This window comes from Archocentrus centrarchus, chromosome 19, assembly GCF_007364275.1.
Source record: "Archocentrus centrarchus isolate MPI-CPG fArcCen1 chromosome 19, fArcCen1, whole genome shotgun sequence".
In the NCBI taxonomy this organism is placed as follows: Eukaryota; Metazoa; Chordata; class Actinopteri; order Cichliformes; family Cichlidae; genus Archocentrus; species Archocentrus centrarchus.
This window is the reverse complement of record NC_044364.1, coordinates 18,092,380-18,109,139: the sequence shown is the minus strand read 5'-3', so window position 1 is coordinate 18,109,139 and position 16,760 is coordinate 18,092,380. Positions and strand designations below refer to the sequence as shown.

The window sequence follows — 16,760 nt, the reverse complement described above, 5'->3', positions numbered from 1 at the left end:
TGAGCTCTACTGCAGTAATGCTGACATTTAATTTTGTAATTGAGTCAAAATTTTGTGCTTTTTAATTTTTTTAAACCTCAACATAACATTATATGTGAGAGCTCACTACATCAAAATTTCAGGGCTGATAAACACATTTACTGCAGCCAATTACATTTTGCACCCAGTCCAAGTTTCACAAGTTAAAGACAAAAAAATAAATAAATAAAAATTATTCAGCACTTTCTTCTATAACTAACTTTAAACATCACTATCATGGAATAGTTTCACTAGCTAAAGACTGAGTCATAAAATGTTAAAGACTTTTTATGACTCAGTGGTAGCATTTGCCCTTTTCTATGCAGTGGCCTGCTGGAGGGGTGGTGGATGCACCAAAAGGGACAGGAGCAGGATCGACAAACTGGTGCGGAGGTCTAGCTCTGTGCTGGGATGTCCTCTGCAGTCTGCGATGGTGGTGGGTGAGAGGAGGATGTTATCAAAGCTGACATCCATTGTGGACAACCCCCATCACCCTCTGCATGAGACCGTGGGTGAGCTGAGCAGCTCCTTCAGTCAGAGACTGAAACATCCTCGCTGCAGGAAGGAGCGCTTTCGCAGGTCATTCATCCCAACAGCAGTTAGACTGTATAACACATCATAATGTCTTGAATCACTTGGACGCTTTACCTCCTCTGCCATCACTTTATCTATACAGGACATATACATTTTGTTTATTACACTCACCCATATAATGCATACCGTGTATGCTGTGTACCTTACCGGCTACAAATGTATATAATGTTTTGATATCTGTATATAGTGTTTTGATGTTTGTATATGTATGTATATGTATATGTGTATTGACATATATATATATATATATTTTATGTATATAGTGCTTATGTATATGTGTATAGTTTTTCTATTCTATTCTATTTTAGTTCATTTGTTTTTACTCATCTTTTTCATTTTTCTCTGCACTGAGCTGCTGTAATGCGCAAATTTCCCCGTCGTGGGATCATTAAAGTCTTATCTTATCTTATCTTATCTTATCTTATCTTAAAACTGCACCAATTAAATGTCTGTTAATAAGCACTGGTACCCTTGATGTTTGTTCTGGTTTCTGGAGCCTATTCCAGGGCGTGAGGCACGGTACACCCTGTACAGGTCGCCAGCCTGTCGCAGGGCTAACACAGAGAGACAGACAACCATTCACACTCACATTCACACCTGTGGGCAATTTAGCCTAACCCACTAACTGCATGTCTTTGGACTGTGGGAGGAAACCGGAGTACCCGGAGAAAACCCACCCAAACACAGGGAGAACATGCAAACTCCACACAGAAAGGCCCGGCCCAAGATGGATTCTAACCCACACCTAGCTGTGAGGCAACATGTAAATACCTGTGGTGTGTTATTTTTCAAGCGTTTATTTCGTTTTACGCCTTTGGTTACTTTAAATTGTAGTACTAGAGAGCGGCCGCTAGAGGTTAGTAAACCATCGCGATAAAGCGCATAGGTAAACCAGGGCCGTGTGTCTGATAACTGGAATTAGTGCGTGTGTTATGTGTTAAAGGTGTGGGTGTACTCGCGGTGCGTGGTTGATAAAGCGCGTAAACTCTGTGGATGCAGCGAGAATCAATGCCCGAGGCGGGGTGAGGGAGGAGGCTGTCCGCGCAGATGCCTGTTCAGAACACGGCACACGTCAATAATTCGTTTTCTAATTAACTCCGAAGAGCGAGACCCCAGTTGGAGCTTTTAGAACGCCTTTATGGATCAAAGTCACACAGAAAATGTAACCAGTGCGCGTTTATCGGTGATCGGCGGTGATCGAGTCTGCGCAGGCCCGGTTCATCTCACACGAGCCTGCAGTTTATTTTAAAGAGGATCGGACACCATGAATGAAGTGGATTATCTTCAGCACAACAGAGCTGAGATTCCAGATTTTGAAGAGAAGCCGGACATCAAACCTCCAGATGTGGACCAGCTGCAGGAGGCGGATATAAACCGACCCTCTGGTAAGAATGACCGCAGCTGTAATGTGGAGTAACCCTCTCACAGCTGGCTGCTGCAGAGCTGCGGGGACTTAACGATCAGTTTCTCACAGGCTGATCACCTGCATCTATAAATTCACCAAATATTTTCTGTTCATGAGTTTTGTGTTGTCCGAGTCAAAGAGGCGGAACTCATCTGGGCACAGTGCAACACCCGGACGTTTTACACCGCGCACACATGAAAGAAATCTTGTAGTTTTTTAACTACTTTTGGCCAAAATATTATTTATAATGGCCTAATGAATACAATACCAATCACAAACACCACAGGCTGAGGACAGAGCAAAACAGATCAGTGGGGAAACAACGGATGATAAAGATAATAAAGAGGACAGATCTATAATCAGAAATCAATATATGTCATATCCCAGACTTGGTGGTTTGGTTAAATGTGTTAATTTATTCATGAAGATTAAGAGTAGTGGTCTGACATTAATCTAAATCTGTGGATGATCTGTGTGGCCACGATAACTAGTCACTTTGTTAGGTACACCTTTTCAGTTTCTTCTTCTTCTTCTTATGCATTGCATTTGTGTGTGCCTTTCAAGATACTCAAGGTCACCTTACAGAGTAAAGATAAAATAATATAGAACAACAAATAGAGGCAAATTGTAAAATAGGAACAATAAAAAAAAAAGTAAAACAATAAAGAAGCAGTCTAGGAGCAATAATACTAATTTGTTAAACAGTATAATGAAATCCCTAAAAACCATTGTGGTTAGATTCTGAATGCTTGTTTAAACGGGTGAGTTTTTAGATGGGATTTAAAGAGTGATAGACTGTCGATGTCCTTCAAGGATTGTGGGAGTGAGTTCCAGAAACTCAAATTAACACTCAGATTAACAAAAATATCTAATCAGCCAATCACAGCGGCTCAGTGGTCAAGACGACCTGCTGAAGTTCAAACTGAGCATCAGGATGAGGAAGAAAGGTGATTTCAGTGACTGAACATGGCATGGCAAGTCGGGCTGGTCTGAGTGTTTCAGAAACTGCTGATCTGCTGGGATTTTCCCACAGAGCCATCGCTATGGTTTACAGAGGATGGTCAGAAAAAGAGAAAATATCCAGTGAGCAGCAGTCGGAGGGGAATAGCCAGGCTCCTTCAAGCTGATTGGAAGGCAACGGTAACTCAAACAACCTCTAATTATAACTAGGATAGCATCTCTAAACACACAGTATATCAAACCTTCTGCCGCTAGCAAACTGTGAGCCATTTGTGTCACGCCTGTCAACTAAGAGCAGGACACTGAGGCTGCGATTCACACAGACTCACTAAAACTGGACAACAAAAGACTGGAAATGCTGCCGGTCTGATGAGTCTCATTTTCTGCTGCAACGTTCAGATGGTAGGGTCAGAATTTGGTGGAAATAACATGAAAGTGTGGATCCACCCTGGTTGTATTAATGGTTCAGGCTGCTGGTGTGATGGTGTGGGGGATATCTTCTTGGCACACTTTGGGTCCCTTAGTGCCAAATAAGCATCATTTAAACACCACAGCCTGTCTAAGCATTGTTTCTGACCATGTCCATCCCTTTATGACTTCAGTGTGCCCGTTTTCTGCAGCAGGATAATGCTCCATATCACACAGCTCAGATCACCTCAAACTGGTTACTTGATCATGACAGTGAGTTCACTACGCTCCAGTGGCCTCCACAGCCACCAGATCGCAATCCAACAGAGCACCTTTGGGATGTGGTGGAACAGGAGATTCACATCGTGGATACAGCCGACACATCTGCAGCAGCTGTGATGCTCCCATGTTTATATGGACTGAAATCTCTTGAGGAAGTTTCCAGCACCTTGTTGAATCTGTGCCACGAAGAATTAAAGAAGCTCTTAAGGTAACAGGGTTCCAACCTGGTAACAGCAAGGTGTACCTGATCAAGTGTCCAGTGAATGTATCGATTAACATTTAAAATCTGGGTGACTGAAATTGTTTTTCAGAATTCCCCAAAAGATCTTTGCACAAATACAACCAAAGAAGTATTCAGTCTTTTTCTCAGAAATTCCTTATGAGAATAAATATTTGTCATTTGTAAAGGAGCTTCTTCAGCTTTTGGCTTCATGTTCTAATTTAGACTTAACATCAGCTTTAAGAGATTTTAAATGTAAAGAGGGTGAGATGTACTTTTGTTTGTGCATTTTTTTTCTCCCTAAAGTTGAGTGTAGTTTATAAAGCAAAGACATTTGTGGCATGAGAACATCACAGGGCAACATGCCTTCACTATGTTCATCATTACACATGGGATTGGATTGATGCGCACCTCATATCTGTACACTTTTGCAATCCAAAATTTCATCTTGGATCATTTTAATGTAAACCAAAGCAAAAACAAGTCTTTCTTCTTAATCACAGTATTTTTCTCAATATTTCAATGTTCCTGCATGGAGTAAAACTGTGCTTATAAATCTGTTTCCCGTGAATCAGGAGCTGGTGATGACATTTCTACAGCTTGTAGAAAGTCTGCAAAAAAACTCCAATTTCAATACAATATCAGTATCTTTGTCTATCAGCTTTATCTCCTGATATATACAGTCTTGGACAACAGTCTGACATGAGTATATCATATTTAGAGCTAATACGTTTACTTTGACATTTCCAGTTGGAGTCAGCAGTTCCTTATGTTAATGGTAAGGGTCTGTAGTTCATTTAAAAGCTACCAACATATTATTAACTGACTTTTTTCCTACTTGACAATCATGAATGAGTCAGTTTCTAGTTGGACAAAAGCTGTACTGCATATTATAATCAATCAAATTATAGCCATTTAAAAAAAGTAAATACAGTAATGAAAAATCAGTCTATTATTTTACCATGGTCTAAACATGAAAATGAATGTCTTGTATGGGTTCCTTTAGCCTGCAGAACTGTTATCATCCAGTTTGGCATGAAGCCATCAGGACCCTATACCTGTCAGAAGGCTGTCCTACAGGCATCCCAATGCTGCTCCATCTTCTTTGGTTTCCTCTTCCAAGCTTCCTCCTTTGTCCCCAGATGTGGTTTAATGTCACAGGATTCTGCTGGCCAGGCCTGAAGAACTTATTGACTTATGATTTTCTTCACCTTGAGAAACTTCACAGTGGAACCTGGTGTATGGCAAGGAGCTCCATCTTGCTGAAGAATATGACCGTGTTACTGTGACCCACCATACAGATCCTCACCGCTCCATACTGGATGCAACACCAAACCATAATCTTTTCATCATCAAAGCATTGTCGCAATTGACTCACGTCAACTGCAGTTTGCACTTATGTCAAATATACAAAGACAAAGTTTTGGCAACAGGTGTGACAAACCTCCAATATCTGATACAAATATCAGGGTGTGCAATTAGTATTGCTGAGCCGTCTGATCAAACACATTTTGAATTACTGTAATTACACAACCATTTGTTCTATCGGAAAAATTCAAACAGTTTCTGAAAGCTGAGAAATTGCACTTTACATCCAACATAGGGTTATTGTGGTAATTGTTGCCAGAAGTCCACGAATAGCAGCACCGGCGGGCCTGTGGCAAATAAAGAGTTAGCCACATTTTTGCCACATCCCCTAGATAATGAGGTGTGTTTTACCAAATGAAATTGATATAGTTGTGGTCAGAAGTCTACATCCACTCATCGTGGTAATTTTGGGCTTTCAATGATTTCTTTGAACTGTTCTTCTCCCAGCATGGAATAATAGTACACCCCCCCCCCCCCCCCCCCCCCCCCCCCCCCCCCACTAATATTTGGTTAAATGTCTGTTGGCAAGTTGTACCTTAACCAGATGCCTTTAGTAGCCTTCAACAAGCTTCTGGCATAACTCTGGCTGGATGTTTGATCGTTCTTCTTGGCAGAGGTTCATTTATTGTAGATTGGTTGGTTGGTTTCTTGGCACTGATCTGGCTTTTAAGTGTAGTTCACAAATTTTCAGTGGGGTTTAGGTAGGGGCTTTGGGAAGGTCATTCCAGAAGCTAAATATTAGCCTGCTTTATCTATTCTTAAACTAGTTTGAATGAGTGTTTGGGATCATTGTCCTGCTGGAACACACATTTGTGCCCAAGTTTCACCTGTCCAGCCTTTCATTTGAGGTGAAATTGAAGAATTTGCAGGCAGTCTTCCTCCTTCATTATTCCATCTACTCTGCAGTATAGCAGCACCACTAGCAGCAAAACATCCCCAGAACATGATGCTATCACCATCATGCTTGACAGCCACAGTGAGAGCTTGGTCCGTATAGCCGGTAATAAGTCGGATTCGTTTCCTGTGGGTGTTGGACTCCGTCAGGGCTGCCCTTTGTCACCGATTCTGTTCATAATTTTTATGGACAGAATTTCTAGGCGTAGCCAGGTGGCGGAAGGCTTCTTCCTTGGTGGCCTCAGAGTCTCATCTCTGCTTTTGCAGATGATGCGGTTCTGTTGGCTTCATCAGGGGGGGGGCCTCCAGCTCGCAGTGGAACGGTTCGCAGCCGAGTGTGAAGCGGCTGGCATGAAAATCAGCACCTCTAAGTCTGAGGCCATGGTCCTCAGCCGGAAAAGGGTGGAGTGCCATCTCCGGCTCAGGAACGAGTTCTTGCCTCAAGTGGAGGAGTTTAAGTATCTCGGGGTCTTGTTCACGAGTGATGGGAGAAGGGAACGGGAGATCGACAGGCGGATCGGGGCTGCTTCTGCAGTGATGCGGACGCTGCACCGGTCCATCGTGGTGAAGAGGGAGCTTAGTGTAAAAGCGAAGCTCTCGATTTACCGGTCGATCTACGTTCCTACCCTCACCTATGGTCACGAGCTTTGGGTAGTGACCGAAAGAATAAGATCGCGAATACAAGCGGCAGAAATGAGTTTCCTTCGAAGGGTGGCTGGCCTCTCCCTTAGAGATAAGGTGAGGAGTGCGGCCATCCAGGAGGGGCTCAGAGTAGAGCCGCTGCTCCTCCACATCGAAAGGAGCCAGTTGAGATGGCTCGGGCATCTGATTAGGATGCCTCCTGGCCGCCTCCTGGGTGAGGTGTTCCGGGCATGTCCCACTGGGAAGAGGCCCCGTGGTAGACCCAGGACACGCTGGAGAGATTATGTATCTCGGCTGGCCTGGGAACGCCTTGGGGTCCCTCCGGATGAGCTGGAGGAGGTGGCTGGGGAGAGAGAAGCCTGGGCTTCTCTGCTTAGGCTTCTGCCCCCGCGACCCGGCCCCGGATAAGCGGAAGAAAATGGATGGATGGATGGATAAATATTTAAGTGAATGTATGTATATTTTTGTCCTTGTGTGGATCAGAGAAAATTCAAACTTGTACACCAAATCTTGTTTTTGTACAGGCATCTTTAATCAGTTTTAATCATTAAACCTGGCAAAAAACAAACAAAAAAAGTCATTAAAATACCAAAATTACTATGAAGTTCATGCCCATGATGAGTAGATGGAAACTTCTGAACACAGCTGTAATTGCTTGATTTAATCAGTGTGTTAATCGGCATTTGTGTGCTTCTCCCTTTTTTTTCATGGCCATGCAGCCTGGTTTGTGATAAGTGGGGCTTGTCTGGGATCTCTTGAACCATGGCTCTGTTTAATTTGGAGAACTTTATAAGTAGCCCTACGTTAGAGCAGTTTGATGCTGGCCATAAGGATGACCTGTGTGCTATCGCTGCTCACTATGATATCGTGGTGTCTCAGTCTTTGATCAAGAGAGAGTTGAAGCTAGCTGGGGGGCGGCTCCTGTAGCAGGTCTCCTGCAAGCATTAGGGGGCTGGAGTGGCTCGTTTGCCAATCAGTGACACTGGCAACACCTGAGCCCAATGTGTACTAGTGCTCTATATAAGTTCTCACAGATCAGTTGATGTGGGGCTCTCCTCCTCCTCGAGATACTTCTTTGGCTTTTGGTTTGGCTTCTTGCACTTGACAGCATTGCAGATAATATTTCTTCACTCATGCACTCACTGATACTGCTGACTGTACTGACCACACATATCATGGTTTCTTTAAGTTCTTCTTCTGTTCCATTTTTAATTTAAAATAAACAACCTTTTAATCAGCCTTTGTGTGCATCTCCCTTTTTTGTCATGGCCTTGCGACCCAGTTCATGACAATCAGTGAAATTAAATTGTCGGGATTGCTAGTGAAGGTGCTTAAAATCAAATGCTAGATAATGTTTCAGTTTTGGTCTCAAAATAAACCCCCCTGTAACATGAATTTCAGATTCAATTAACAGCTAATGAAAATCAGGGTGACTATATCGAAACTACAGTCATGATGTCCATGTATGTTTCAGTATTCCCTGCAGATGTCCAGCAGATGTTGGTGATTAAAGAAGAAGAGCTACCCTGGAGCCCCAGTTTGGACCAGCAGAACCCAGACCACCTCCACATAAAGGAGGAGCAGGAGGAGCTCTGGAACAGTATGGAGGGAGAGCAGCTGAATAGTCTGGAAAAGGCTGATAGCACCAGTTTCACATTTGCTGCTGTTTCTGTGAAGTGTGAAGAAGATGAAGAGAAACCTCAGATCATGCAGCTTCATCAAAGTCAAACTGAAGACAATGCAGAAGCAGAATCTCCAAGCAGCATCTCAGCTACACAGATAAAAACTGAAGCTGATGAAGAGGACTGTAAAGGGCCAGAAATAGCTGGAACCTCTGATCTAAATAGTCACTTGCAACTAAATGCTGTTGAAAAGGCCTCCAACTCTTCTGAAACAGACATCAGTGATGGTGATGATTGGCAGGAACCTTTGTCTGATGCTGGGCCTGTGAATGAAGATGGTAACAGTGGTTGTCCTATATCTAAATCAGACTTAAATACTCTGAAAATGCTGAAAAGCAAGCATTCTTTTCAGAGACACGTGATATGCCATTCATTCAAAAGGCCTCCCAGCTGTTTGGTTAATGAGAAATATAATAGACTGAAGCAAAGTAAAGCTTCCCAGATGAAAAGCCGCACTGGAGAAAAAACATTTACCTGTGGTGTTTGTGCAAAAACGTTTACACAAAAACAAAATCTTAAGACACATATGCGAGTCCACACAGGTGATAAGCCATTTAACTGTGATTTTTGTGGAAAAGACTTCAGACATCATTATAGTTTTAAGGCACACGTCAGAATACATACCGGGGAGAAACCATTTGCTTGTGGCATTTGTGGTGAAAGATTTCGGAAAAAACAAAATCTCAAGAGACATATGAGGGTTCACACAGGAGAGAAACCATTCAGCTGTGGTGTTTGTGCAAAAAGATTTACACAGCAGGGTGTTCTGAAGAGACACATGAGAGTTCATACACAAGAGAAACCATTTGGCTGTGACCTTTGTAGTAAAAGATTTACACAGCATGGGGTTCTGAAGAGGCACATGAGAGTGCACACAGGAGAGAAACCATTCAGCTGTGATGCTTGCGGGAAAAAGTTTGTGCACCAACATGACCTCAAGATACACATCAGAGTTCACACTGGAGAGAAACAATTCAGTTGTGCTGCGTGTGGAAAAAGATTTACTCAGCAGGGAAGTCTCAAGAGACACATGAGGGTGCACACAGGAGAGAAACCTTTTGGTTGTAGTGTCTGTGGAAAAACCTTTACTCAACAGGGGAGTCTAAATAGACACGTGAGAAGCCACACAGAGTAGAAATCGTTCTGGGCCCTGTTCCAGGAAGCAGGCTTAGATAACAAGTCTGAGTTTGTTAACCCTAAGATGAGAGAGACTCAAGTTTTCTGTTCCAGGAAGAGAGCCTGTTACCATGGTAAGGGACTCTGTGAACTTAACCTGCTAGCTGACAGGTTCCTTGACTCCTCCCTTCCTGCTGCACCTGAACCAGCTGACTGACACTCATTTCCTTGTTCATAAAATCACTGTCAAACAGCCTAGTGAGTTAATTTGCACAGCTGTCATTTGGTGGCAGGGTACACCCTGGACAGGTCACCAGCCAGTCACAGGGTTAACACACAGAGAGACAGATGACCATTCACACTCACATTCATACCTATGGGCAGTTTAGAATTAACCTAACCCCATTAATGCATGTCTTTGGACTGTGGGAGGAAACCGGAGTACCTGGAGAGAACCCACACAGACACACGGAGAACATGCAAACTCCACACAGAAAGGCCCTGACCAAGGTGGATTTAACATGGCCATGTTTACAATTATTCAGTTGTCAATATATATATATATAAAGACGGAGACAGTAAATACACTGTGGATCTATTATCAGCTCAGACTAAAATCTGTAGTCTTCATCTTTCTAACTCTGAGACTGTAGACAGACTGTAGACAGTCATGGAGCTGCCATTTATTGCACTGGAAACATTTACTGTAGTTTTTAAATCAAACATATTTGTTATACAAAACACACTAATCAATGATCAGTCAAAAATGATCACACTGAAAAATGACTCTCACAGTAGGATCTTGGCAATGATGTGAATATCTGAGTGAAGATGAGGCTGAAATGACTTTAAGACTAAAACTGAACTAAAAGTAAACATTTTAAATGCAGCTGTAGGCAGGCTGATTGTAATCTGATTACATTTCATGTTGAAATGTGTTCACAGATTGGGTCACTGAATGATCTCAAACAGCAATTTAAAGAGTCTGAATCTTGACATATTTTCCACTGAAAAATCACAAAAAATCAGTCTCAGTGGTTCTACACAGAACTGGATCCACCTGAAGGGATTATAGGCTCCGTATCGGCTCAGCAAACCGTGTCTGAACCAGCCTAGACTTAGATATGGCATTACAGATCCAAAATGGATAAGGATCAGGGACTCCAACCAGATCAGGCTTGGCTTATCTTGTCCCAACTATATTCTGCCTGTATTCCTCTATCCTTCCAAAACTATTGGCTGTTTCTAAATTCTATTTGCCCAACATGTAACTAATATCACAGGTCCATCAGTAAACTGCCTCTGATTCATTTCTCCATATTTTTATCTTCAGTTCCTGTCAGGTAACAGCTGAATAATTACATGTAAAACTTCAATGTAAAATTAGGGTTCCAGCTTTGTTTGTGGGCAGTTTTATTTATTTTCTGCTACAATATTAAAGAGAAAGCTTACAGCTGCCTACAAGCAAGCCCTTTGTTCCAGGTGGGATGGGGTTTTGGTGTTAGAAAGGATTAATCAGTAAGTCAGCAGCCCAGTCATGTTTCATTGCTTGAATGGATTTTTTTAAATTGACCCTGTACATCATAAGTTAATAACTCTTAGTGTATAAAATGTCTGTGATGATAAAAATAAAGATTTATTTTTGCAACAGTTTGGAGCAGAACTAGTATTTTTGTTTAATTTGAAAACACACAAAATAAAAACAAATGAAAGTGTAAGGCTGGAGTCCTTTGGACATTTTATAGTAATTCATTGATTTCCTGTTTTATTTCTCTCTTATGGAGCTTGAAATTGAGGGAAAGATGCTTAGTATAACTTTACTGAATTGTGTTTTATGTATAAACCTTTAACTTTACTTTGAAACTTTATTTAGCAGATTTTTCTGCTTTGCTGTGTGTTCAGTAACATGTTGGCTGGTTATGGGGTGAGCTTCTGGAATCACACTTCAGCCAGTTGGGAGATATTTGTATGTGTGTTATTTGCTTTTATTATTTGTATTTTGATGCCTCAAACTGCCACCAACTCCAGGACCACCTCTTTCCATAACCCACTGGAATAAAAAGACATCCACAGCCTGCAGTTATTGATTATTTAAAAAATTTACAATTCTGTTGATATTCCATCGATTAATTGAGTTGAAATACTTTTGTCTTATTCATTGCAATAGTAAATATTCAATAGAGTAAAAAGACAGGTCTTTTAAAACGAACTGCTCAGTGGTTTCCTTTTAATTGTTTCACTGCAAAACGTGTCAAAATAATTTTCAGTCAATAAAATCAGATTAAAAAAAAAAAAGAAAACATTTTCTTAAGCACAAAAATTTAAAAAATTACTACAATACAGTAATGTCAAATAAAATGAGGACTACGTATGACCTAAAGTATCAATGAACTTTGCTTTTACTCCATCTTCTCTGAAGGCTTTCTTACATTAGTAGGAGGCAAAAAGAGTTCTGACAGTTTTGATAAGCTGGATTTGGCATGTGTATGTGTTTTTCTGCATGTGTGTCTGTGTGTTTAAGTGTGTTAGTGAATGAGTGAGTGTGTGTGTGTCTGTAAACGAGCATGCAACAGCTGCAATCAAGCCAAGTGAGCATATCAACTTTTTCAGAGCTGAGGTTGTCCTGCACTTTGATGTATCCTGCTGCAGAAAACAGATGTTCTGATGGTGTAAATGTTAATAATTAATGTTAATAACTAATAACAATTCAGTGTCCAGCCTCACAGCCCCAGGTCAGTGTCTCACAGTTTTACTGGCCTGCAAGAAAAAAAAAAGATTTCATTTTTTATATTTTAAATACTGATACAGTTATATTTTATATAAATCTAAATGTGCAAAATAATCTTACCAAAGCCTTGAAATAAATATGGTGTAAAACACCCCATGCCCCCATTCACACTCACCTCTGTATGTTGCAGGTAGCTTTTGCCTAATTTAATCATTGTGTTGAATGACATTAATAGTTCATCCGTGTACATACCCTTTTATCTGAACTTGTGCAGCTTTACTGGAGATTGAAGCAGAGAATAGGAACTTCCTCTCACCTGTTCCTTAGCTTGCTGTATTTGAGCTCCTCCTGTTCCTCCTTTATGTGGCTCCATTCATGGGGTACTCTTTTTAATATTTAATCACCTACAAATGCTGGAGATCCGCAGGCAACACAGAAACAAACAGAGACATTGTAGACAACTTTAAATATTACAGAACATGTTTTGATTCTCTATTTAAAACAAATGTTTAACTTTGTAATGCTGGTGACTGGTATTGATGTATGAAAGATTACCATCCCATACCCTACTAAAGGAAATGTAGAAATTGCTTTAGTTTGACAGCAGATCAAAGTGAAATTAATTTTATTGACTAAACAGATTTTTTGGTGATAAAGAGCCTGATCAATTTTCTCCTTTGTGTTCCAGTACCTGCAGTTCCAGCCGAGTAAAAGCAGACTTAGCAGCAGATCAGAACCAAACACTAAAACATTTATATATTTTCTGCATCACCAATGAATGCAGATTCCTGTGAGAATGCACATGCTGTAAATCAGTGAAAATGCAGCACTTTTTAAAGGGAACATAACCTGCTCCTGACCAGGAGTGTCCTCAGCACAAGTTTCCATGGTGACTTAGCCAGGTTAAAAAAAAAAAGCCACTTTAGTGATACAGAAAACTCTGACTTTGGGAATGGCTGCTTTAACCTAAACCAAGTCATTTTTCTCATTCCTAGCAAAAACATAACCACAGATGTGCAAGAATGGAAAATGCTTTTTAATATTTGACTTTTGATCACATTGTGGTTTTGGAAGTCACTGAAAAACACTAACAGTGCTATTATATGAGTAAATAACTCCAAGGTCAGATAAATCCAAGTAGTTAAATATCTAATTTGAAAGACTTAAGAAAAAAATGTGTCCCATTTGTCACATCAGATTATCATTCAAGCATTTTATGAAAATACACCAGCTGTCATCAGTGTGTACAATCACAGTATATACAAATTATTCTGTCAACCACCAAAATAGAATCTAAGAGATCCTCTTTAATGGATGTTAGGCAAAAATAATGCTTGCTAATGATGAATGTATGGAGTCACAGTTGTCCATGTCTGTTTTTGTGTTCCCTGCAGATGTCCAGCAACTGTTGGTGATCAAAGAAGAAGTTTCCCATGAATGGAGCAGCAGTTTGGACCGGCAGGATCTAGAGCTCCTCCATATAAAGGAAGAACAGGAGGAACTCAGGAACAGTCAGGAGGAAGAGCAGCTTAATGGTCTAGAGAAAGCTGATATCCTCAGGTTCCAATTCACTGCTGGTCCTGTGAAGACTGAAAATGATGAAGAGAAACCTAACTCTTTACATCTTCTTCAAAATCAAATGGGGGACCATACAGTGGCAGAGCCTGCAGTTTGCAGCTTGCATAAAGAGATAAAAACAGAAAGTGATGGAGAGCACTGTGAAGGACCTGGGCCTGGATCATGGAACCCAGATCCAAATAATCTGTTACAACCAAATACTGATGAGAAGGCCTCAGACTCTTCTGAGACTGAAGTCTCAGATGATGATGATGACGATGATGATGATGATGATGGTTATGATTGGCAGGAACCTTTGTCAGATTCTGGACCTGTAAATGATGGCGGTGAACATAATCTGCGGGTTCCTACATCAAGTGCAAATGGACTAAAATCTCTGAAAAACAAGTGGCCTCTTCAGAGACCTGTAACAAGTCATTCATTGGAAAGTTCCTCCAGTCGTTTAGGAAAAGTAGGTTCACAAATGTCAGCAACCAGACAAGACAGACAATTTGTCTGTGGTATTTGTGGGAAACGATTTACACAAAAGCAAAATCTTAAGACACATATCCGAATTCACACTGGAGAAAAACCATTTCATTGTGATTTTTGTGGAAAATGTTTTAGACATCTCTATAGTTTTAAAGCGCACATCAGAATCCACACAGGAGAGAAACCATTTGTATGTGATATCTGTGGCGAAAGATTTACTCAACAACAGAATATCAAGAGGCACATGAGGGTTCACACAGGAGAGAAACCATTCAGTTGTGGCATTTGTTCAAAAAGATTTACACAACAGGTAGATCTGAAGAGACATATGAGAGTTCACACAAGGGAAAAACCATTCGGTTGTGATCTCTGTAGTAAAAGATATAACCTGAAGACACAATTAAGTGCACACATGAGAATTCACACAGGAGAAAAACAATTTGCTTGTGATGTTTGTGGTAAAAGATTCAACCGGATGGCACTTGTTAAAGCACACACACGAGTTCACACAGGAGAGAAACCATATGGCTGTGAGGTCTGTGGAAAAAGATTTAACAGGAAGTCGCATCTTAAAGCACACACGAGAGGCCACACAGGAGAGAAACCACATGGTTGTGATGTTTGCGGCAAAAACTTTGTACATCAGCGTGATCTCAAGATCCACATCAGAGTTCACACTGGAGAGAAACAGTTCAGCTGTGCTGTGTGTGAAAAAAGATTCACTCATCAAGGAACATTGACAAGACACATGAGAGTTCACACTGGAGAGAAGCCATTCAGCTGTGGGGTTTGCGGTAAAACATTTACCCAGAAGGGAAATCTAAACAGACATGTGAAAACCCACACAGAGGGTGCAGCGAGGGCACTTACCTGTTAATGAATCATTTATATAGTCTCTGGATTTATTTTTTTTTGTTCATTGAGCCTGGTAAGTTAATGAGTGCTTTGAAAGATGTCAGCAATTTATTTTCAAGCTTCAAATCAGAAGCAATACAATACAGCACAAAAATATCTAACAAAAAAAATCAAGAAAATGGCTGGTGACATGTGCATGAGGGGTGGTGCTGGTACTCATAGTGAAGCAGCCATATTGTAATTATATGTTGCTGGATTTTCTTGGGACATCGCACTGAGATTGGATTTATTTGTACATTATCTAATATCGAAAGTACTTTTGATCTTTTACCCTTTCATTATTACTGTTGCTTTTTTTTCTAACATGATATTCTTAATAATCTATGCATGAACATTTCTTTCAAGATAAACTTAAACTTGGGACTGTTTTAGATGAAGGTGGGAGCTCACCAGAATAAGTCTGGATCAGCAGGACATCAGTAAAACAGCAGCTAAACTGGATTTAGTGGTCCTGGGTTACACAGAATCAGACACATCTATTCCTGATAGTTTTAGTTGTATGGAATTTCTTAACTAATGTAATTTTGGGTTTCTTTTAATTTTGCATTCATTTAAAGGTCTTTATTGTATTTAGATTTTGTACTGAATCACCTTCTTCACTTTTTGGTTGCTGTAATGGTAACTTCCCAACTTTCTGGATAAATAAAACAATTCTTTTTTTTCCTGTTCTGCTTTTCAGTTAATAAAATTAATATTCAGAAATATTACATGTTTTATTAAAGGCACACTCACAAAACAATATGTTACTGCAGTGTGCAGTACATGTACTGTGGATAAAAATATACTATTAGATCCCACGATGGGATCATCTCTCTGCATTCATCTATCTCTTAATCACTTCCTGTTTGTAATTCTGTTTCTCTCTTTCTCTCTCATTTATTTAGTTTATTTTTGCCCATCTTCTGCTCATCTGTACCTGTTTTCTGCTTGTCTCTCCTTTTTTAGTTTCTCTCCATAACTTCCTCTTGACCCACCTATACATTCTTTTTGCTAAAAAAGATGGAAATATCACAACTTATTTATTTTTTAATATTCCCTGTTTATGTTTCACTGCAGACCAGTCAAAATAGCATGACCTACAGTAGTAATTTCCTGTAGTTTGTATGGAAAATGCTGACTTGTCTGCAAATACTCGCCAGCTACTCTCCGAGGAGGTTTAAAAAGTGCAACTCATACTGGAAAGAAAACAATTGCTTTCAAATCCAAATCACAACAAACAGCTGCCCCAAGGTTCTTCACATGGTAAGGTAAAGACCCTACAACACAGAGAAAACAGTCAAAATGACCCCTATGAGAAAGCACTTGGCAACAGTGGGAAGGAAAACCTCCCTTTTAACAGGAAGAACTCTGGCAGAACCAGGCTCAGGGAGGGGCAGTCATCTGCTGCGACCAGTTGAGGCTGAGAGTAAAAAGAGGTGAAAGAAGAAGAAAAACTCAGTGCATCATGGGAACCCCCTAGCAGCCTAGGCCTAAAGCAAA

The 16,760-nt window shown here is 40.6% G+C and overlaps 2 protein-coding genes across 4 annotated transcripts in view; one reads left to right on the top strand and one right to left on the bottom strand.

The window, feature by feature from the left end:
• The first annotated feature begins 1,515 nt into the window (after positions 1-1,515).
• LOC115798770 (gastrula zinc finger protein XlCGF57.1-like) lies at positions 1,516-15,941 on the top strand. 2 transcript variants are annotated; one of them, XM_030755724.1, is made up of 2 exons: positions 1,516-1,997; positions 13,712-15,941. In XM_030755724.1, exons 1-2 carry the CDS (start codon positions 1,877-1,879, stop codon positions 15,241-15,243), a joined length of 1,653 nt encoding a protein of 550 aa, XP_030611584.1. In that variant the 5' UTR covers positions 1,516-1,876; the 3' UTR covers positions 15,244-15,941. The 2 variants fall into 2 exon arrangements, with proteins under 2 accessions (XP_030611584.1, XP_030611586.1); XM_030755726.1 differs by lacking the exon at positions 13,712-15,941 and adding an exon at positions 8,266-9,984.
• LOC115798769 (uncharacterized) overlaps positions 11,746-16,760 on the bottom strand; it is a 25,879-nt gene continuing 20,864 nt past the window's right edge. The window contains exons 8-9 of one of the 2 annotated variants that reach the window (XR_004021502.1): positions 12,634-12,730; positions 11,746-12,346 (exon numbers count right to left, since the gene is read on the bottom strand). Coding sequence is in view for 1 of the 2 variants with exons in the window: in XM_030755723.1 (XP_030611583.1) it covers positions 12,714-12,730 (17 nt within the window). In the remaining variant the exon portion in view is untranslated. Of the gene's footprint in view, positions 12,347-12,482; positions 12,731-16,760 lie in introns of those variants that run through there. The other variant, XM_030755723.1, reaches the window with a different exon arrangement.

What these genes read in the sequence shown, in the direction of transcription:
- LOC115798770 (XM_030755724.1), top strand. Translation starts at nt 1,877, where the DNA reads ATGAATGAAGTGGATTATCTTCAGCACAACAGAGCTGAGATTCCAGAT. An exon ending in GGATATAAACCGACCCTCTG is followed by an intron (nt 1,998 to 13,711) that starts GTAAGAATGACC and finishes TGTTCCCTGCAG; the next exon opens with ATGTCCAGCAACTGTTGGTG.